Genomic DNA, 22,719 nt, shown 5'->3' with positions numbered 1-22,719 from the left:
AAAGTTGACGCATTTCACTTCGCACCAGTCTTTAAAGAATAACGCACAGATGATCACGGTAGGGCATGTGTCCACCTTAAGTGAACTGCGCAGCAGATGACACAGCGGAGAGCGCAGTGCGTGCACACGCGCTGTCATTCAGCTCGCCTCTTCGCGCCGTTATGAGGTGCACACATGTCGTGTGGACTAGTTACCAGGAAATCAGCCTGTTCTTCTATTGACTCTCTAGAGTGGCCCGCGCTCGTACGATATTAATAAAAACGATTAACTATTGTTAGGTACAAATATAAAAAAAAACCTGAACAGCCCTAGTGTTCCTAAATTCGCATTTATTTTGACGCAGCAACAGAATCAGTGCCTCACCTTCTTGAATAAACCTTTTGTTTTCGTCGCAGCGACGGTGGCTCACAGTCGTCCCTTCATCGAGGTTTCGTGGAAGTGAGGGGTGCGAGCTCAAATGACATTCGTGCGTTGCAAGCTCGCACACAGTTTCTGAGCTTTCGGGCAGGCTCGTCGACACGCCGGAATCTGACGGGCTCGAAATGGTGTCCTGCTGCTGCGGTTTGCAAGGCACGCTTGAGGAGCGCTTGATGCTGGTACCGTTTGTAGGGGCATCGCACGAGTCGGCATTACCGGCATCCATTGAGAGGTCTTCCTCCGAAAATCTGAAGTCACCTTTCAGCTTTAGGCAGTCGGCTGATCTGTGAAAGGGGATCCGGTACAAATTCTCCATAGAACGGTTGTTCGGAGTGGAAGGCACTGAAGACGGTGGTGTAACATCGACCAAGTTCTGAGACCTAGCTCGGAAAGGAAGTTTGCTGAACGTTGGTCGCCGTTCTCTGCCAATAGGCACGGTCTCTTCTGCCTCTGACATTTCTTCCGTTTCCTGGCGCCCATCGGCCGAACTGGACCGTTTCTTTGTAAGAACCTTTCTTTTGGCGTCAGCTAATGGTGATGGTTTGTCTGGTGTCTCGGTGGAGCGCTGCCTACTGCTTGCGAGGCTACACTTGGTACTATTTTTCCAACTTGTCTCGGCCTCAGAAGACACGTCTTCTGGAAACTCTTCTTCACAGGGCAGCAAATACGGCATGAATGGTCGCAGTGGAAGCGGAGTTCGTTTTGTGTCCGAGCTTGTGACATTGCTACCTCCGCGTTCGTTGTCACACTTGCAAGGCTCGATAGGGCGCATGGCGATGTAGTTGCTATCGCAAACGACGCTCACTTGCTCTGATGAACCGCGGAAGGACATCATTTCGTAGCTTTCGCCGATGGTATTTGACGAAGTCGAAGCGCGTGGGGCTGTCTTCTTTAAGGTAGCAGATTTTTCGGGGCTCTTGAACTGATTATTATTCACCGAAGGGGAACCTGAGATTATCGTTTTCTTTTCGGTGGCGCTTTTCGCGTCCTTGTCGGAGTCACACTGTTCCGACACAGAGGACAACGCGCAAGTATTTTGATAGAGCGGCAACGACTCTATGAAATGACAGTTCACATAATCGGAGCAGTGATCGTGTTTCTTACTGTCCGGCATGGTACCAAGCATCCTGTTTCTCTTTCCTGGTTCCCTACATATAGTAGATGGTGCAAAGCTCTTCGGGCACTGCAGTGTGGCAGCCTGGCTTTCTTCGGAAGGTGCTCTTTGGAAGCATGGAACAAGATTTCCAGCCCAGAATGTTACACGGTTGCACGTGCACGCAGCTCGAACGTAGCTGCAAGCATTAAGTTCTTGGCACATAGACAGGGGGTCGGGCACGAGGCTGTTGCCACAGGAGCAAGCTAACGGAAGCCGAGCAGCCCTTGTTCCTTGAGACGACTCTTGCTGCGACACGTGCTCCTGGGCAAAAGGAAACAGTTTTGATAAGTGTAAGTGCATCATGGCAAATCACTTACGTAGATCGAGAACGGCATGTGCTTTTAAAACGAGCAGTAAAGAAGAGGAAAGGACACTGAGAATAAGATACGTAGTAACGAAAGAAAGAGTGGTATAAAAAAGAATCACTAAGGGGAGAAAACAGACGCTGTGTGCACACGCATGGATGAACTGCAATGCTATAAATGGGCATTGAGACCTGCTAGCGGGCACATTAGCATCATTCTAGTGGTCCCTATGGTTGTAAGCCTCAGCGCTGTTACAAAGGTCTATGCCCATATGGAACTTCCGGGACAAGAATTGTGGCAGCTGGCTTCTCTGCAAGATGATGACGTGTGAGGGCAAGCGCACTCGTGTGCTGTTGTTCACTTTAAGGCAATAGCCAATATAATAGAAATCTGCAGTAAAGAGCGCTACCGGGGAATCAATCGTCATCGAACACCAGCCCTCTCGATAATGAGAGTGGCTCTCAGTCGGTCGGAGCATCACAATATAGAATACCAGCGTGCACTATGACGTTGTGGCCACTGGTGTGTGTAACGCAAACTATATTAGCAGGAAGTAGCGCTTTTATAGCGCTTTTATAGCCGAACTGCTCAAGTAGCTCCCACAGCGCTCCCTTCGAACTCCGAAACAAAGTATGTAGTAACAAATACATTGTTGATAACAATGCTCAACGAAATTTGTCTCTCAACTGACTCGAGTTACTGCATACGGCTCCCAAAAGTAGCCTGGGAGCCATCTACAGCAACTCCACAACCTACGTCCCTCAAACGCATCTAAGGAAGCGCCGAAGTACTCCATAGCGTCGGCGCGTACGGTAGAACCGCGAGATACGGCTCGATGTTACGCATTCCGTATATGACGCCCGGGGCTCTTCACGCTACGCAAACCTGAGCGGAGGTTTTACTAGGAGGTAAAGTCGAATTACCCCTTCTGTTTGAACTGATTAGCGAAGACGTCACTTCTTTATGAGCTCGTCAGATCAGACCAAATAGCCAATTCGACGGCATGACGATCTTAAGTTTCATCGTGCCACCACCGCAGCAGAAGCTGCCAGAATTGATAGATCGTGCAAGACGCTTCTTTAAATAGGATTGCAAAAAAAAAAAAAAAAATCGCAGTTTCGCCGCAAGGTCGAAGCAATGAATGCGATAGCAACAAAATGGAATGTTATACGAAGAAAGGCTAGCAGCTGCCTCTTTTGGATCCGATCTCGCGTATCTCTACAAAACGCTGGTGTAAGGTCATACGGGCCCTCCAGAGAGCGAAGTCGTTTTCGTGCTGTCGTCCTAACGCGAAGTAAACGGTGAGAGCACATCACCTACAAGGGTATACGAGAAGTCTACTGATGTAGTCCATCAAAACGTGCCTGTTCAAGCTTTTCTAGCGCCGGACATTACTCACGCGGAGGAAGTCGCCATAGCTCTCGCCGCAGCGGACCCCGCATCTCAAATCATTATTACCGATTCGCGGAGTATGTGTCAAAATCTTACTAAAGGTCGCATCACCATTCGCGCTGCTCGAATACTCAAGCGCTGTGATTATCTGGACGGCCTAAATACACGTTTTGTCATCTGGACTCTAGCTCAAGCAGGACTGGGTGGTACCGAGGCTGCGATGCTTCTGCCCGCGTGCTTGGCTCCCGGGACCCGCATCACCCTCCATCGCCTCACGATCCAGAACCTAATCCGGTCACCTCATTTCGCGACATCACAGCGATGTACAAGTCGAATAGGCTCCGATTTTCGCCCCCGGCGCCGGTTCTAACTAAGGCTGACGAGCACTGGCTCTTACGTCTATACACCAACATACTCTTGTGCCCACCGATACTTAAACAATTAAATCCGGCCTTCTCCGGGGAATGCCAGCACTGATAATCAGCTTGCGGATACTTTCCACATGATGTGGGCATGCCCATCTATCCCGGGGGTCCCCCCAATCACCTCCCCTTCACCACTACACGAGAGAGCTGGGAGGCTGCCCCGCTCGGCTGCTCGGCCTTGGAGGGCCAAAGAGCCCTGGTGGCCAGGTCGCGTGCCGCCGTGGAAGCCACAGGGGTCCCGGACTGGGGTCTCCTCCTAGAGTTTGTACAGGGTCGGTCCTTAAGGCCGCCCCTACTTCTCACTTGTACATAGTCCAAATAAATGTTTTACACCCCCACCACCCTTTTGATCAGAGTTCGCAGTTGCTGCTCAAGCGATGCAGCTCCCGGCCTCCCCGCCCTCCCCACCTGTGCCACTTCATGTTCCTTCGCCCGACGAAAGACGGGCGTTGCGCTTCCTCTCCTTGAAGAGACATCGAATGCAGGCCTCGCATGCGAAGCGATGTTATCCATGCGCCATTCGTGCGACGGAGATGGCCGGCTCGTTTCATTTCTGCTTCAGCCGCGTTTGTCGTCAGCGCCCGCGCGTAGAACATACGATGCGCGGAGCGTCGTTATCGACGTGAGCTTAATACGGAATATGAAGGCGACGACAAAAAATTAAAGCCAGTTGCACGCCTGTGAAATCTGAGTGAACAGCGGTGCTGGCAAGCAAGCGCCATCACCTGGCGAACGCAGATTGAGTTTTTTCTTAATCTTTCTTCATCATCATCTTTCTTTCTTTCGTTCTTTCTTTCTTTATCTTTTCTACATCTTCTTCTTCTTCTTTGTCATCTTTTTTTCTTCCTCCCTTTCTGTATCGCCCTCTCTCCTCTTGTCACTCCACTTAACCCTCACATCACTTCTCCTCACCCGCCTTTCTCTTTGTCACCCCTTGCTATACTATACTATACATGGCTATGCTATGGTTTAGCCTCTCACTTCCTGCTTTTCCTCCTCCTCCCCCTTACATCAGTCGGCCTCGCCCTCATTTCCCTTTCTCATCCCCTTGCTAAACTGTACTATACAACATAGAGTTTCCTAAAATTAACTAGAGGGGACTCTGGCGCTGCGATCGTTCAGCCACCATGGGAATGATGGGTAGTACATGGATTTGCCTAGTCTTCGTACTTGCAGGCATCAAAAACACTTGTGGCTTTGTTTATTGCTGTGTTTTGGTTTTCTTCCAGATAAAAGAAGGGATTGTTGTGAACTTCGTGACCAGATTTGAATTGGTGAGCCTAAAAAGGTTAAAGTGGTGAAGTGCAACTGCAGACTTTTTGCTGAACTTTGTTTTGCGACAAAGCGGATGCAGGCGGCGCGGAGCCAAACGGAGCCGAAAGAACGAAGTTTAGACAAATGCGTGTACTACCCATCATTCCCACGCTGGCTGAAGCGGCATGCGTTGCAGCTCCCATAGACACTAGCGCCAGAGTTCCCTCTAGTAAGTATTGTAGGAAACTCTATGCTATACAAGACTATGCAATGCTTCACCCTCTCCCCTCCTCTTTTTCTTCCTCCTGACCTTCAGGTCACTCCTCCTCACCCTCAGTTCGCCTTCCTCACCCCCTCGTTAAACTATACTATGCAAGGCTATGCTATGCTAGGAGCTGCTTGGCGCATACCCGCCGAGTTTTTGCGTCCGACGCCGGCCCGACCCCAAGCTTCAACAGCTCCGCTGTTAAAACCCGCCGAGAGCGTCCATATAATTGAATAAAACAAGTGGGCCAAGCCACTCGGTTCATCCACTGACTGCTTCCACATATCTTTTACGTTTATTAGTGCGCTCTTGCAATATTGGAAAACAATATTGCACCTAAAACCTTCTATAGCATGCACGCGTACATCATTTCAGAGGCGCCCCGCCACGGTGGTCTAGTGGTTATGGCGCTCGACTGCTGACCCGAAGGTCGCGGGATCGAATCCCGGCCGCGGCGGCTGCACTTTCGATGGAGGCGAAAATGTTTGAGGCCCGTGTACTTAGATTTAGGTGCACGTTAAAGAACCCCAGGTGGTCGAAATTTCCGGAGCCCTCCACTACGGCGTCTCTCATAATCATATCGTGGTTTTGGGACGTTAAACCCCAGATATTATTATTATTATTATCATTTCAGAGGCATCAGAATGGAGAATTTCTGCTGCTTATGTACGGAATCGCTTCTTCACGTGTATTTCTCGCTGCGTTGTATTAAATGCATATATAAAGTGGCAACTTTTTCACACTGTACAGTCGCTTGCTAGGTCGTACTCTTGAACAAACGAACAAACAAGTACAAAAATGAGATGCAAACAAGACAAAGCGGTGATTTCGACTGTTCGCTGTTCGGAAATGTGACCACATATTATGGCGTGTACCAGCAACATTTGTATCGTGGAGACTTCGCATGCGTACCATGTATGAGCTAGGTTGCAGTGACTGACGGCAAAGATTAGGCAACACGTGCCTGCGATGTCGATTACTATATGTACTCTCGGTATTTCCTGAATAAATGCTATTTTTGTTCTTGGATTTCGGCTGAATGATACAACGTTAACCGAAGTTTTTGCAGCAGCAGCCACTAAAGCAGCAACAGCAGCAACAATTCCGAAACTAATTTATGAGTTTCGAAGTAATCTATATGTATTAAATGGGACCTAAGCATTGATTTAATGTGAGTCACATGGCCATATCGCGATTTAAGGGTCCCGAGATCCCTGTGCACGAAGGACACATCATTCGCATTCCGAATCCCCGTCCCCTTCAGGCACGAGCGGCATAGCCAGAGCGCACCTATTGCAGAGGCTAGTGATTATACACGGACACTTTCGGAGGCACTCAACCAACCCTCGCGAACTTTCCCGACCGTGCAGCTGGTTGCTGTCAATACGCCGGAGAGTTCACGCGCAGGATAGTACTCAAGTAGGCTTATGCGTGGCTCCATCGGAACTACCACTGCAGCTGCGCTGGTGGCTGGCCCTGTTCTCTGAACAATGACGCAGTTTCGCAAACTCTATCTGAACATGTCCAGCGCAACAGGTATACGTGATCAAGAGTCATAATCATTTTACCAGTTAGAACGTCTGCCTTCCTGTATTTCTAAGCCTTACACGCCGTGGCGGCTTAGCCCCCCCCCCCCCCCCCCTCGTCCTCAACGGCGTTCCCTATAAGCATATGGTGCATGGTGTTGGCACAAAAAAAAACTTCCGATATTTTTCCCACCGAGGCTCACGGTTTGGTGCGGCTGCTTGGTTGGTGCCTCATCAATAAATTGTATCTAAGTATTGCGCTATTACCACTATCAGCTCCCTTTGCGGCCACCTCAAATCATCACTCGGGGACCCGACAGTAGTCTGCCCAAATATACGACTAGACACTGCCTGATGGTAGAAAGATAATACCGAAAACATTCACTCCGTCTACCCATTCAATGCTTATGCCACGAACGCATCGAGCCAATAACTAGACACGCGTCGGCGTCTCGTGCTACAACACTGCTTTGTACCACGATAATTTTCCTGATTATCGGCCGCATTTTTTACACACGTAGCATCGCAGTAGGAGCGTCGGCTCCTCTTTCAAAGATCTGCAAAAAAATAAAAAATAAAAACGGAACTAGATTACAACGCTAGTAGCAGATATGAGAATAACGCGTTCTCTCGCTATGCATAACAAACTGCGTCCACTTTGGTGACAGTGGTGTTAGAATCAAGAGTAAAATACCTTGTATTTCTTGGGGACGTCGTAGTGCACCATGGCGTCCATGTTCGCGTCGCTCGACGGTAGGTCAGGAGTTATGTCGGCAGCACTTTTGGATTGTTCCTGAAATGTAGAGACCAGCGGCAGTCAGGCATTCGAACGAGAATGCTCGGCAGATCTGCGCACTCCACAGTATGCTATGACTGGATAAACATTGAATAAGCTTGCATAAATGTATAATGATTGATAGGCTTTGCACGGAAGTTCACCAAAGGCATATGCTTACCCGCCGGCGTGCTCACTCGAGTTTCATTAAAATCATCGATCTAGCTATCTCTCCATCACACTTTGCCTAATGTGTAATTCAGAATCTCGTATTAAATGACTTTTTGTGAAAGAAATACCTTATTCTGTGTGATATTCCTAGCAGGAGTAATTAGAGTTAAAACAATTCACGGCAGCAGTCTACGATATTGAACGACCCATGAAAGCAGGCGTAAATATTTGTGATGGAGTTTTCGAAGAACCAAGTGTCCATTGTTTATATGCTGGTTAGGTTCGTGAAGAGCGCGTGATGAAATCCTCAATCCAGTAATTGATGGATTTAGCATGGATTCCTACCGTATCATTCCCGCCGATAGAGCTTACGCAGGATGCGAGAAAATGCGAGCTCGAGTTATCAAGTACTTAGATCACCTGTTCACTCTCACTCTGTTAAAGTGAATAAATAAGATTAAGCAGCCTGCCTGAAATTTTCTGCTATTCAGGGCAGAATGCAGCTACAGATGATGCGAGCCTTTTCTTTTATTCTTCCTCGATTTTCGTCGATACGTTCACTTTTCTAGTTTTCGATTTTTTGTTCAAACAAAACTATCGTGTCAGTACTTTGCTGCGAACTGGTTGGTCCATACTGAAGAAGCAACCAACTGCGCAAGATGGATGAAGAACGACGGAAAATGAGGCCGACTCAGCTCTGTCATGTCTCTTTATCCGTTTTATCTTCGTCCATTACTTTACTTCTCGGGGGAAAAAAAGGCATAAGAATGCTTGAAAAGGTAACGCAAGCCTCAAGAGCGCAGGGGCAATGTACAAAAAATTCTGTGAAGCACAGTAAGATCACGCAAGAGAGCTGCAGTTCAGAGTGGTTCGAACCGGTTCGCAAAAAAGATTCGGAATTAAGGGAAATTAAACAATTTACAAAACGTTTTCCAGACTCACCGCGAAATTATTTGAGTAGACGCTTTTTCCTACTCTTACGTAGGTGCGGGCCATGTGTCTCAGATGCCTGTAATATTGCTCAAATACTGAAGCAATGCACTGTGACTCGAGGTGCGCAGGTGCATTGTGATTTTTTTTTTCGGAGGTAAAAGTGCCCGAATCATTGAAGACACGTGTAATTCACATTTAGTTGCGCCTGTAAACTACACCTGGGTACACTGCGGCCGTTGAGGCGGAAGGTCCAGTGCCAATCCTGTGTACTGCCGCCACCACCACCGCCCAATGCATCACAATCGGAGAGCCGAAAAAACGCAGAGGCTTTGAAAGCAGCGGTGGATGTCGCGTGGCCCTCACTACCACCACTGCGCACTCATAAAGAGCCGATGCAGAAGCCCCGCAATGTGCTTCATCGTCCACTGATGATTGCCACGACAAAAACCTACGAGTTCTCGCTGTGTTGAGGTCTCTCACGACCACGATGCGCACTCTCTTCAACGGAATGACGACTCCGTCAGCTCAATGCGCTCTACAAGTTCTGGATTCCTTGAAGCCAGTCCTTGCAAGCCTTTTTTAACATCTCGCAGAGGAACCGATGTCAAATATTTCTGGGTTGTGACTGTCTGTGTGTGTGCGGTGAACACTGATGTGCGTGCGCGTGTTACTTGTTCCCTCTTCCTCCTCGCTCTCTCTATTCTTTTTTCTCCCCTCCCCCCGTGTAGGGTAGCAAACCGGGTACAACCTGGTTAACCTCCCTGCCTTTCATTCACTTTATCTCTCTCTCAAACCCCAATATATTAAGATTTGGCAATGACCCAGGATTGTATGACAGTTCGAACAGCTTACAAATAATGTTCGACAATCGAATTAACAAAGTTTTTAACTTTTTCATTTGTTAGTGCTATTTGCCATTGGCATATATATATATACTTTCGCTAATATATCGAGCATCTGGGTTGACTGAATTTTTTTTAAACAATATTATGGTGAGAGGTTTGAATAGAGGCCCCATTCTTTACAGCCTGAAAACAAATAATAACGACGACACCATTCCATAGCGCTGAAGCATAGACGCTATTACAGTTTCGCGGTCGTATAGAAATTAACGCGCCTATCACGTTGTGGGACTTGCGCGGCATTTTGTAGTTTGCTGTATCTTTGAGGGAGAGAGAGAGAAATAACTTTATTCGGTCCAGCGGTTTGGGGAACAGGTCCCCGCCTAAACGGCGGCCAGTAGCCCTTGGGTCCTGGCGGCGTTTTCGGCCAGCTGGACGGCCCAGAGTTGCTCTTCCGGATCCGAGCTTAGCAGTACGGCCTCCCACTGCTCATCGTTATTTATATTGCGACCCTGTAGGGACGCCTGATGGCAAGCCAACAGAATGTGTCGCAGATTCGCCCGTTCCCTCCATAGCTGGCATTTGCCATCGTATTGGTCGGGGTAATAACGGCTGTAGGCTACCGGATTCGGGTAAGTGCTGGTTTGGAGAAGGCGCCAGACCACCGTCTGTGTCTTACTGAGTCGCGGGTGGGCAGCGGGATACTGAGCCCTCGCCAATCTATAATACTTAGTGATTTCGTTGTAACTGACCATGCGCTCCTCTCTCATCTCTGGCTGAGGCTGCTCACTGGCTCGGTGTGCGAGTTCTCGAGCCACTGTGTGAGCCGCCTCGTTTCCAGGGAGAGAGGCATGCGCAGGTGACCATGCTATTTCTATGTGCCTATTGATTTTGAGAGTGGTTAAAGTGCGTATAGTTGGGGGAGATATGTGTTTCCAATCATATGTGCTGCGACAACCCCATGGCACATCCACAAGTTTTGCCAAGAGGCAGAAGAAATCGGCTCTTTGGCAGACTAGAAACAACAATCGACGTTTTTGCATAAGTATCAGTGAAATTAGTGAAAATAGATACAACAGGAATTTTCTTAACACAACCATCTTATGAGCGCTGCACTATTGCATGGCAAGCGCGCGCGATCCTTCATCGTGCCCGCTCCTGAACTGTCTCTTAACCCGCGTTTCTTTCAACTAATAGTCATGCTGTGTCGTGTCTTTCTTATCCCCTTTGTCCTCGTCAAAATTACGCTACTTCACCATACGGTATATGATCAACCCTATTGAATCATGCTGAGGATGGACAAAATATAAATTTGTACAGATCTCTCAAGAGTGAAAATTTCGAGCAGGGTCGAATCGGAATGTTAGTGAAAAACGACCGTCGAATATCTATTGAAATTAAATAAAATAGAACTTTTCGCAGAGTTTATTGAACAGCAAAGCTGTTTAGATTTGATACATTTACACCTTACACCACATATGACACAGCAGGATTGCATCGGCCGCACGATCATATTGAAATTAACGATAAAAAGAACAGTACATAATGGATACATCAAGTGCGGAGTGAAGTGCTCATTGAGTTAGAGGCTACGCTATCTTGAAGATAGGTGAAGTAACAAGTTGCCTTATCTAAATTGAAAGCGAGAGAAGAAATATTAGAGAAGGAAAGGCAGGGAGGTTAACCAGTTTAGGAAAACTGGTTTGCTACCCTACACATGGGAACAGGGTGGGGGGGATTTAAAGATGGAGAGGAAAGAGAGAGAGAAAGATAGGTAATTGATAGGCTATATGAAGCAGATACATGCTTACTCAACGGCGGGTAACTATTTTGAATAAGTGACCTTCTTCGTGTGTTTGTTCAGGAACCCGATCGATTGCGCAACAACGGCAATACACTAGGATCCCTTAGGTGAGTCTCCCATTTGAATCGGCCGCTCCATGTAGACTGCAACAACTGTCGTCGCTTATGCTTTCAACCGCTTTGTTTCGAATCGGTATCATTACTATTATTTTTTGTTCAAGTTAGGCTCGGGTTCATGAACGCTCCGAGAATAACGGTTCCGGTTCGGGTTCAATCCGCCTCTTTTCATTTTCCTGTGCTGCCCTCTGCCGTTTTGGTTGGGTTTTGGTAGCGGCCGGGACAACCGCTATTGCCAGAAGCAAAGCCTCCGAGATGAAGAGGCGTTTCGCGACATTCCCGCTAGGGGAAGGGCGCATGCGCAGGGGCATCGTGAAAAAAAAAAGGCGGATTACGGCCATAATTTTGTTTCGGGTTCGGATCCGTACCATGATTACAACTGCAGCTCAGCCGACTGCATACGTAATTAAAATGAAATATAAAGTTGAAAAGAAGTATTCCGTTCCCTTTGCCGCTGCAAGATATGCGAGTGCACGTAAAAAACCTGTATTTTTCGTTGAATTAAAGGGAGTTTCGGTTGTACGAAAGCTTACCTAATGAGTCTCAGAACTGAATATAAGTTAGTTGAAGTCACTTGAGTTTTAAATGTCATGTGATACTCGTTTACGGACTACGAGCCTTTGTTCAGCGTTGATTTGCTGTGGTGCCCTGCCCCAGAGTCTACACTGCCTTTCGAACATATTGGGCAAACTGGTTTGGAACGGGCCCTCAAATGAATTCCCGTTGGAGTTCGATTCCAAGGTGACTGGAAAATAATTGTTCGGTTCGGCTCCGGCTCGAATTAAAATAACTCTACAGCACTGATTTTTCTTAACTTTCCTTTCGATTCAACACCCTGGTTTGAAGTCGGCATTCGTTCTGTCGCTTTGTTCATTGCGTCGTGATCGTTGCGCTAACTAAAAGGAGCTGCCCACATTCAACTATATCAACGGGCTTAGTTCGACATTCTTGTTTTCTAACAAGAATGACAAGTTGGACCAGTTCGCGGTCAAGCTGAATCGCGCAACTCGTCTGTTTAATTAACATAATTTTAAAAAATAAAATAAGCACTGCCTGTTAATGCGGTACTATGACCGCATTCGTTATCCCTAATATTGTTTCTTTACAAATAATAAAAAAATAAAAAAAAGACATTGGGTCGAATTTTCATAAGGGGAAATGTCGTGTGGTCTTTGAAGCATTTCATGGAGCGAGACGGATGCATTGTAGATGCGTATTAATTATCATATTGTTTTAAGGCCAGACAGCCAACATTACGCGACAGTATCCAAAAAAGGGATCAGGCCAAAAGATACAATTGCTCCAATGGTGTTCACCGGATACTTAGAAATACTTAAACGACTAGATTGGGAAGTTAGCATAAAGATTGACGGAGGATAGCCCAGCAAGTTATAGTTTGCAAATGACATCGCACTCTTAAGCAACGATGGCAATGAATTGCAAGAAAGAAAACAATTTATTATGTTAACGAAGAAAGTATTTAAATAGGGTTTAAGACAAACATGAACAATACAAATATAACGTACGCACGTGATTGGCATCCGGACCCTGTTATTTGTACAAGAGTATGTATACTTAGGTCACTACCTTCCCATGTGACGGAAATTCACCGAAGAATAAGAATGGTCTGGAGCGCATACAGCAGATATTCCAAAATCATGACTGGTGACTTAATGCTGTCCCTCAAACGGAAAGTGAACAGCCAATTGCATTCCACCAGTAATGGCATGCGGGGCAAAAACTTGTACGATAACAAACTCGAAATGAAATTAAGGGTCACGCAGCGTGAAATGGAGCGAAAAATGAAAGGCGTCACGTTAAGAGATTGGAAGAGAGCTGATTGGATCAGAGAACAAACATGGGTAGCTGATATCCTTCTTGCCATTTAGAGATTAAAAAAAAATGGACCTGGGCGGGTCGCGCAACGCGTAGGTCGGATAATTGATGGTCACCGAGAACGATGGAATGGATACCATTTGATGGGAAACGCAGCCGAACGCGGCAAAGAGTTAGGTGGGGTGATGAGATTCAAGGTTTTCGAGAGCATAAAATGGTTAAATCAGCTCGCGAAAGACAAGGTAAGTTTGTGATCACTGGGAGAGGCCTTCGTCCTTCAGTCGACATAGAACAGGATGATAATCATGATTTCCCAACAATTAGCCAATACTAGCAAATATTAGCCGAGACTAGCGAACAATTAGTTAACATTGGCCGGTGCTGGTGAAATGCGAGTGTATTCGGGACACCTCATGGCATGCATACCACGCCAATCATGTTATGTCGTGAATATTCGGATATTTCAGTTAAAAAAAAAAACTACCACGACGGCATCCTATCATTTTTATCATTCATGCCATAATGTACGTGAGAATTATGTCGTATCATTCACGTCATGATATCTGACTAACTAACTAACGTCATGATATGTCATTAGTCTTCCTCATGCACGCATGTCATGCTGCCTATGTCGCACTTATAGATGAAGTTTGACGGTAAAGTTTGGTTTGGAGCAACTACGAAACGCGCCCTGCCGGAATTCAAAGATCCCGCTGATCGATCAGGAGCATAGTGTTGAGGCGGGCCGCTAGATGGAGCCTCTGCAACGGCAACGTGGCCATACGCTCGTCGCGCCCTCCTTTTGTGCGTGCAATACGACTCCCGCTTTCGACCAGAAGCGGGACAACGCGCGAGGTACTCTGATTTAGTTCTTCGGTTTTTTGTCTTTTTTAACAGCCAAGGTGTTTAGCAAATCGTTCCTTGTATCTCGTATCACGAAATTATCATCATCAGTAACGGGTATGTGCCACAAAAATTGGGTAAATCCCACTACTCATCACTAGCTCACTAAAAATGACGAAGAAAACTATCGTCATCAAACGGGTATGTTCTATTGTGCGGCCTATCAGAAAATTATCATCATCATAAACGGGTATGTGACACAGAAATTGGATAAATCTCACTACTCACGACTGGTCCACTAAAAATGAAGAAGGCAACAGTTAGCCCAACTAATGGCTGCGAAGCGACTGCGGCGATTCGAAGACCTCGAGTACGTACAACGAAAGAATGCTAGGGAACGGGAAAGGCAACGGCGGCTGCGAGGAGATCCCGAAGCGATGGAAGGCCTATGCGAACGACGACACGCCCGTGGATCTATGAGATGTGCGAACGCTTGGATTCAGCGCGAGGTTCTGCCTCTGGAGTTTGGACATCCGCGTCGTGTCTGCGAATGTCTGTGGTTTAACTCGAACCTCTCTGCGCTGAGAATCAACTTAGAAACAACCTAGCATCACCTAGCTAAAGCCTAGCAACGGCCTAGAAGCAACCTAGAAATAGCCTGCATCAACTAGCTAAGGCCTAGAAACAACCTAAAAGCAATCAAATTAGTGTTCAAAATCGTCCAATTTCGCTGTTTCAAGCCTTGCGCGGCTTCGTGCAAGCTTCTTTTGTTGTATTTTACTTCAATCCTCGTTTGTATTTATTATCATTAAAGATAATTCATAGGAACGCTGGTTTATCTTGACGTATGTAGGGTAGCCGGTTCTTCCGGGATTTATTTACAAGAAACAGTTTTTCGGATCGCGCATATTTGTAGTTCACAACGCTTGCCGTGCTCTGCGATGTCCTAACGAGCATTTTGTAAAGTGGAAGAAGACGGTGGCTGGCGAGGGGGCGTAGCCAGAAACTTATTTCGGGAGGGGTCCGACCCTTCTTAATGTAAGCTTGTGCTTGTACATACATATAGAAACAAAATGCAAAAGTTTCGGAAAGGGGGGGGGGGGGGTGTAGGCGGTCTGGCTTCAACTACAGGGACAGTGCCAGAGAGGGAGATCTGCTAAAAGAAGATTCTAGTGAACAAAGCAAATAAGAACACTAAAGCAAATAACGTCCTGTGCCCTTATCAAAAAAATATATTGCCCAACAATTTTTCGTAAGAGTATTTGCCAGAAGTGTCTGACATAATACTAATGAAGGTAGGCAGTCAATAGCAAAGATAACTTGAGAAGGAAAAGCTTTTTAAGGAGCGCTGGGAATTCGGTGCATCTAGAAGACAGCCACACCTTGCCTTGTACGACTCTTGCGGCGTACAGGCTCCAATGCTCATAGTACTAAAACATATTGCAGGTTCGAAAATGCCCAGTGTCCAATAATACAGTGGTGTGAAAACGTAAAACAAACATCGCACTACAACTTGATATTCTAAAAGATATTTCCATAGTACTTGATTTTCAACAGAACAATAATTCTATAACAATTTCAAAGATTAAAATCAAGGTAGGTCTTCTGCTGATGGTGTTTAACGATTTAAAAAAAAAACATGGCTAAGGAATTTGTTTTTCTTAAAAATTCTGCTTTCTCCTACAAAAAACCTGCCCTGGAGGCCATAACCCACCAATAAATTCTCCAAAAAAGCTCTTCTCGGAAATTCTGTAATTTTATTTAAATTCAAAAGGTCGAGCTCTAAGATTGTCGAGTAAGCACACTGTGTATTTATACCTTCAGATAGAGATTAGCCAGGGCTGCTCGTGGGACATCGTAGTTTGGGTATTGCAGTCGTACGTTGCACGTGCAGGGAGGCCTCGGTTGCGGCGTGGAACGTTTCGGCGACGCAAGCGGTGAGTCGCTGGAACCGGAGCGCGCCAAAGGGGTTTCGGCACATGGCTGTGCGCCACGTGCGCTGCATATGCAAGGTGCACCGCCGAAGCCATGTATTCCAGGCAACATGGAGTCCACCACAGGAGACGGCGTCGCACCGGAGGATGGTCGAACGCCCGGGTAGTTCTGCGAGGGAACTCAACTAAGCCCCAGTAACGTTTGCGGTACACCGATACAGTCAACCCCTGAGGAGGGGATCAAACTGGTCCCGAAAAGTCGGGTCCACCTAAAACACTGTGGCTGGAGCCATTTCAGCATCTTGAACGCCACAGCTAGTACCTTTATCAGGCTATAACTCGTGTCAACGTCTTAACCTCTTGTACTACATGCGGCACAGCGAGTGGGAATCTTTGCGCCATAGAGCGTCTTAAAGTGAGAAAGGCGCGATTCCATTTTTCTAGAAAACGTTGGTCATAGAAAATAGGCGTGCAGACAGAACACAAGTTAAGGTAAACGAATAAGGCAGAACAAACGAACCTTTCTCCGTGTTCGTATCTTCATGTCTTACATTTTCTGAGAAGAATATCTACCAACTAGCTCATTTTTCTGTATTTATTGAAACTACTTGTTAATATAACCCGGCTGTAAAAGCATCGCGTCGCATCGATGCGAAAACTGCGAAATTTAAACCATCGTGTAGTGCGGTTCGGCGGTCGGACTTGGTATACGACAGGAAGCGAGAATGTACTTATTTTCACGATATCTGTTCTTACCACGTGGATTCCTGACCACACGCTACATTCAATTCATGTCAGAAGCTTTGCACCCATTCCTCCTCCATAAAAGTAAGATCTAGTATCACGTATAAAGTATCTCGTTATCGGCAACAAAACGCAATGGCCACTGAGTCGCCAGATTCACTATATTATGTAAAGCCAGAACGACCTGTTCAGCCGGAGAGATCGCTCCACCGCTTTCAAGACAACAATGAATTCCGACTTACTCTGAACAGTTCTCCGTCAGTGTGAATAATACTTCGAGGCTGGTCGTACAGGGACTCCAGGAAGCTCCGTGGCACATTGTACTCGGACGAGCTAGTGCTGGCGCCGCTGGTGCTGGCACTGCTAGTGCCACTGCTCTGGGAGCAGAGCGACGCGCGGTCTGAGGGTTTGCCACCGCGGCCGCCGCTCACTTGAGACGCCACACCACTGGCTGGTCGGCTGCCGGAGTCTGCGATGCCTGGCGACCTCCCGTGCACGGCTGCGCCGGTCGTCTGCCGGAAGAGTCGCGACGCCTCTTCTTGACTGCTCTTACTTGCATTTTTTGCTTACCGTGTTAAATTACACTTTTCCCCTTTTCTGTTCACCTATATTTTTACTATGCTTCATCACTATAACAGCTGTCTCTACTTATTTTATACTCTTACCGAAATTCACTCATACCTTGCTGAAGCTAATACCTGGCATGGCAGGTGGTACCAGATGAAGTGTGTAGCTCCAAAATTCCCATTCGCGTTGTATACGTGCTACCGGCACGGCTCTGACAAAAGACGCACTCGTTACCGCAAGAAAAACAGAAAAGTTGTTGAGAAAAGATTGGCTTGTGACGCTTGGTTCCATCGTCCAATGGGAATTCTTCGCGAGTTCTTATGCCTGTTAGTTCTCATTAATATTGTGTCTAACAAAGAAAAACGAGCCCTTAAAAGTCATCTAATTTCCTTTATGCCCAATTAAGTAATTTCCGGCATCGATAACTGTGAGCAAATGCACGAAACTTTTCCTTCGCAAAAACTGTTCGTCGTTTTCAGGTCGATTTCGCTGACATTATCACTGCTCTACTGATTAGCTGGCACCTAGCTGGTCTCGGGAACCGCTCTATAGCGTACGAGCTTTTCTGTGAACATGACTCGGTTTGTTGCGACACGCGAATTTTTCACCGTATTATAAAACGAAGCGTGCAACGCCGACATTCACGTAGCCTACATGAATAACCGCTACAAAACATACCCATGCCTGCTGTTGGTGCGTCTTAGGATCCGCTGTCCACTGCGGGGCGAACCATCGGCTGCTGTCTGGAGATCTGCCGCTCTGACTGGGAAAGCTACAACGGGCACAGTAGTGACGCCCGCATTTTCCACAGTGGGTGTAAGTCCTGCATGACAAGGCACGCTTATGAATTCTAACATGTATAGTACACGTGATAATATTTTCTTACTTCATTAGCAATGCTTTGTAAAATGTTCATTAACGTTTTGCTTTCTTGTTAAAACTCTTGCGAATAATTTTTAAATCGCTCCGGCCTTTTAAGACGAGGAAATTATCGCATTTCACAGCTAGTAGAGAAGGCGACATTGGGCCCGAAGAGGCCCAAATGAAATCGCTGTTCTCAGTATCTTTTCTTCACAAGCCACACTTCGCGCTTTGTGTTTTACATAAGGGGTGAATAATTGAATTCCTTATAGACTGAATTCCTAATAATAATTAATTGAATTCCTAATATACACGTAACACGTGTATATTAGGCCAAATCAAAAGAACACAGGAAGTGGTTTTGCAGCTATATCCTGCAGGGCTATAGCCTGTAGCCTTTCACAGTTTTCCACAGCAAAATAGTGCGTATTCTCGACACTAGATACCATGGTCATACCGTAAAGATGGGCTTAGTAAAAAATGAGGCAGTGGTAATTTGACCGCGTCTTCCTTAAAAACTCTTACTGGTGTGCTCGGAAACGCTCATGCGCCAATACCACTCCCGCTCGATGCGAAGTCTTGAAAGTGCAAACAAGCTGCCATAAAACAGGTTATACGCAGTTCGCTGGCAGTTTCAAAACTTCGGAAAGGTCTAGCGCATGCACATGCGAGTGTGGTAGTTTATATCTCGCTGTACACGAGTTTGAATATAAAGTTTTGTCCCCGGCCTGTGTGTTATTCTGCTAGTATTAAAGTTCCTTTGTTGCACTTAAACCTTGTAGCGGCCAGCTCGAGAAGGGTGCGACCAGATGCGTACGAACGTTACGCGAGCGCTACAACTTTGTATTGTGCGCAGTAGCGATAAAACATTCACACTAAGAGCCAGGAGTTCTCGTAATGATGATGCCCGGGAGAACGGCCTGCAGCAGAGCGCAGGACTTGGTCAACGCGGTGAATGCGGTGAACCACGGTTATTATTTCTTACCACACAGCCGGAGCACTGCCAGAGACGGGCAGAGGGCTGCTGACTTGGTTGTCAGCGGCCTCTTTGGTGCCAAGGGGTTCTTGAATGTCACTGATGGTCAGCGACACGGTGTCTGCGCTTTCCGCGTCGCTGGAAGAAACGCTGGGTGCGGGACCGCCCTGTGACACGCACGAAGGCCACCTGGGTACGCAAAGCCAAGCGGTTACAATGTTCTATGTGATAAACATGTTGAGAAAAAAAAAGGAGAAATTACGGCGGATCTCCTTAAGGGGAAGTGCCGTGCTGTACGAAGAATTTAATGGGGTAAGGCAGAGGCATAATAGTACAGATGCACTATTTTGTTACGTTGTGGTAAGAGCGGATGGGCAACATTAAAAGACAGTTATCAAATGGCTGGCCAGTTGCGCTGTCAGATGTGTTATTGAATAAGGGGGCCGGCCAATAGCAAAAGGCACCTACGAGCAAGAAGCTTTGTGAATTCTACCCTTTTAACGGAAATTTCCGGATGACGTAAAAAAAAATGTGTGGTTAATATGACTGAAATTTGTGAAGGTACTAGAAAGTAAAGATGTAACGACCTACAGAAACAAGAAAGGAGGGACAAAGGCCGATTTTCACACGAATGAAGTATGCTTACTCTAGCACTCATCGTAAAAACATGATGCCAGCCAGTCGTAATGACGGACATGTCATCATAATAGCACAAGTGGCCGGACAATGACAAACGACACTAACGAATTCGGAAACTTTTCAAACTTCGGTTCAATTACCATCCCGTGGAACATGACATGATCAGTCTGGCCTTTTATTTTTCTGTAGAGCATAGCTTGGCTACAACAATGATTCGCTGAAACTTGTAGGGGCGAGAGAGTAAAAAAAATTAAATCCTTGTCCTCTGAAGTACTCCGCTTTGTCCTGTCAGCGCTTGTCATACAGCGCGTCTGTCTCCCCATTCTCTGCTAGGCAACTTTGGAGTTGTCGCGCCGCTGCAGTTCTGACTGCGGTGCAAACACAACAGCTTCCTTATTTGTCTACGCCAAAAAAAGTACAGCGTGAAGTCATTAGATTCGTGCACTGCAAGTGCGAGTGCACTGTAGAATACACTAAATAAACTACCGCAGCGTGGCTCGCTTTCTCCATCTTTGACACTGTAATGGTATAAGCCAATAAGAGCAGCAGCGAAGTCGTTTGGCAGAAGGCGATGGTAACTGCAAATATTATAGCAACCAACGTCCCCCCCCCCCCTCTCTCTCTGATTCTTTGCCCATCCTTCGCAATGCGTACGTGCCATACAATGAAGGATTCTCAATCATCGTGAAGCTGGCTCGGTCCTTCTACCCGGACGCCATTGTCATGGCCGATAAAGAAAGTAGCGTATAGTTTGTTAACTGTGCGGGCTTAATCTACAACATTTTTTTGATCGAGAGAAAAATGTGTCAGGCCCCAAGGCTTGGCTTTGGAGAACGCAAAACGAATCGCTGTGCGCTGCTCTTCGGTCCATCCAAGTGGGGCAGCAATTTCATTTTTCGTAACGTCAGTTCCAACTGAACTGACGTAGCACTCATTTCTGACGCAGTCTCGCATTTAATTCCGTAAGAATTGCCAGCAGTAACGCATGAAGCGTCCTTTATTTGCGTTTATAGTTGGAAGGAGCAGAAGGTAATGACATGAAAGTATCCTGTTGTCTTCGTCTTCCCTCCTTTTCACGTATTTTTCGGTGACTTGCAGAGTTCTCTTTACAGTTATCTGTATCAGAGCGACTCCTTACTTTGGCTGCGGCTGTGTCACATTATTATTATTATTATTATTATTATTATTATTATTATTATTATTATTATTATTATTATTATTATTATTATTATTATTATTATTATTATTATTATTATTAAGCTCTTCCTTAGGCCTTTTGGGTTGGTCATGAGGCAGTCGAGGCCGGTACGTGTGCGCCCCCTCTCAACTGCTATAAGTGTGCTTGGGGGCCCCTTATTCATAAAGAACACTCGGCCGTTGCCCTTCTGCGAAATAAGCAAATTCACTAAGAGGGAACTCAGCATCGAAGCTTCATGCGAGCCGGCTTATTCCGTTTCTCGCCTCCCCATTCCTCCCCCCTTCCCTCCATCCAGTTTTCTTTTTTATTCCATTTGTTGCGCGGGATGTCGAGTGATGGTGCCACCAGATAAGGGAGCGCGAGACGATCGCTGAGAGAGCATGAATAAAATAAAAACTGAGCCCCCAAAAAGCGAGCGCTATAAGGAAGCTTGCTCGACTGAGCGGCGCACCTGTAGTGGACCTTGCAGAAGGTCCTCGAGCGGAAGAAGTCGTCGGGCGTGGGTGCGTCGCTGGCGAAGCGCACTATCTCGAAGCAGGCGTCGCAGGAGCCCACGTCCGAGCAGCCTGAGCTGAGCAGCGGCCTACGGGACTCGCTGCTGCTGCACTGGCTCGACTCCTGGGCCCGAGAACGAGGCTGCAGCGACATCCGCGACGGCGTCTCCGTGGCTGCACGGCAAGACCAGCTCGCTCAGCGGCGTACCTCTCTCGCAGCGTGAAAAGAAATCAATTCCGCTGATGCAACCCGGAAACAAGCGCAGCTCGCGCCGAACTGGTGCCGCAGCTTGAAAGAGTCGGGAAAGCGAAAAAAAAAAAGAGATGGCGTTTAGACCTATACACTAGCAGTTTTTTTTTTTTTATGTCGGCGTTCGTCGCCTGGCGTTACAATGCATGCTGGCGATCGTAGTGCACGCATAAAAAAATCGAGAAAAGCTGACGGGGGCTTGAGAAAGGCAGTCGGCCTGTCAAATAACGCTTTGGCCTTACAAGACAGAAGTTCAGGGGAGGATGGAGGCTTGAAGTGATAAGTATTCGCCGAACAAGGAATGGCGTTGGAGCCAACTTTTCTACAAGGGTACTCTTGTTTTCGTCAGAGATATTGCGCATATATGTATATTCGCATGCACTAAAGAAAGTATCTAAAAGTATCTGTATGTATACCATTCTTTGCTTCATCGTGAAGAGCAGGGAGGGTCTTAGGGAAAACTTACGCGAACCTGTCTTCAGAGGCCTTAGGCCTATGTCTCATCGGCCATGTCTCATCGTGACGTATACAGCAGAAGCGGAAAGTTGTTTTACGCTTGGTCACGCGCACACATGCATCTGACTCGGGAGGTGAGAGGAAAATAACAGAGAGAAACGCGTCGCCGCCGCCGACAGGAAGCTGCGGGCAGCAGCAGCGCGAAACGGCCGGCCGACCTGAAGCCTTGCAGGGGAGCTTCCTGCGCGCAGCCAGCTTCCCCCGTGACGCTGCTTCGAAGGCCTCGGCCAGTTCTTCGGCCTGGTTGGTGTGGAGCACGTGCAGCCCTTCGCCTGCGCAACACGTCGGCGAGTCACCACACGTCCCGGCGACGCTCGCAGGTCGCAATACGCCACTCGCTAATAAACGAACTCGTCGATTGAAAGGCACCCGCATGCATGAGCACCAGATACTGTGGTCGTCGCGTGTTTCGCGTTCTCAGGTCACTGCATCTAGAGCTGCTATGATGCCGCTCAGAATCTCTTTGCACAATTCAGTTAC

General features: G+C 47.1%; 1 protein-coding gene across 1 annotated transcript in view; it reads right to left on the bottom strand.

Moving 5' to 3' along the window:
- Nucleotides 1-22,719, bottom strand: part of LOC119406358 (uncharacterized) — a 289,530-nt gene that overhangs the window by 6,616 nt on the left and 260,195 nt on the right. Inside the window, exons 5-12 of the mRNA XM_037673102.2 lie at nt 22,398-22,511; nt 21,431-21,647; nt 19,152-19,331; nt 17,984-18,128; nt 16,981-17,250; nt 15,879-16,163; nt 7,435-7,533; nt 364-1,834 (exon numbers count right to left, since the gene is read on the bottom strand). Of these exons, the coding sequence (XP_037529030.1) occupies nt 364-1,834; nt 7,435-7,533; nt 15,879-16,163; nt 16,981-17,250; nt 17,984-18,128; nt 19,152-19,331; nt 21,431-21,647; nt 22,398-22,511 (2,781 nt within the window). The remainder of the gene's footprint in view (nt 1-363; nt 1,835-7,434; nt 7,534-15,878; nt 16,164-16,980; nt 17,251-17,983; nt 18,129-19,151; nt 19,332-21,430; nt 21,648-22,397; nt 22,512-22,719) is intronic.

Source organism: Rhipicephalus sanguineus, chromosome 1 (genome assembly GCF_013339695.2).
Source record: "Rhipicephalus sanguineus isolate Rsan-2018 chromosome 1, BIME_Rsan_1.4, whole genome shotgun sequence".
NCBI lineage: Eukaryota > Metazoa > Arthropoda > Arachnida > Ixodida > Ixodidae > Rhipicephalus > Rhipicephalus sanguineus.
This window is presented reverse-complemented; position numbering and strand designations above follow the sequence as displayed.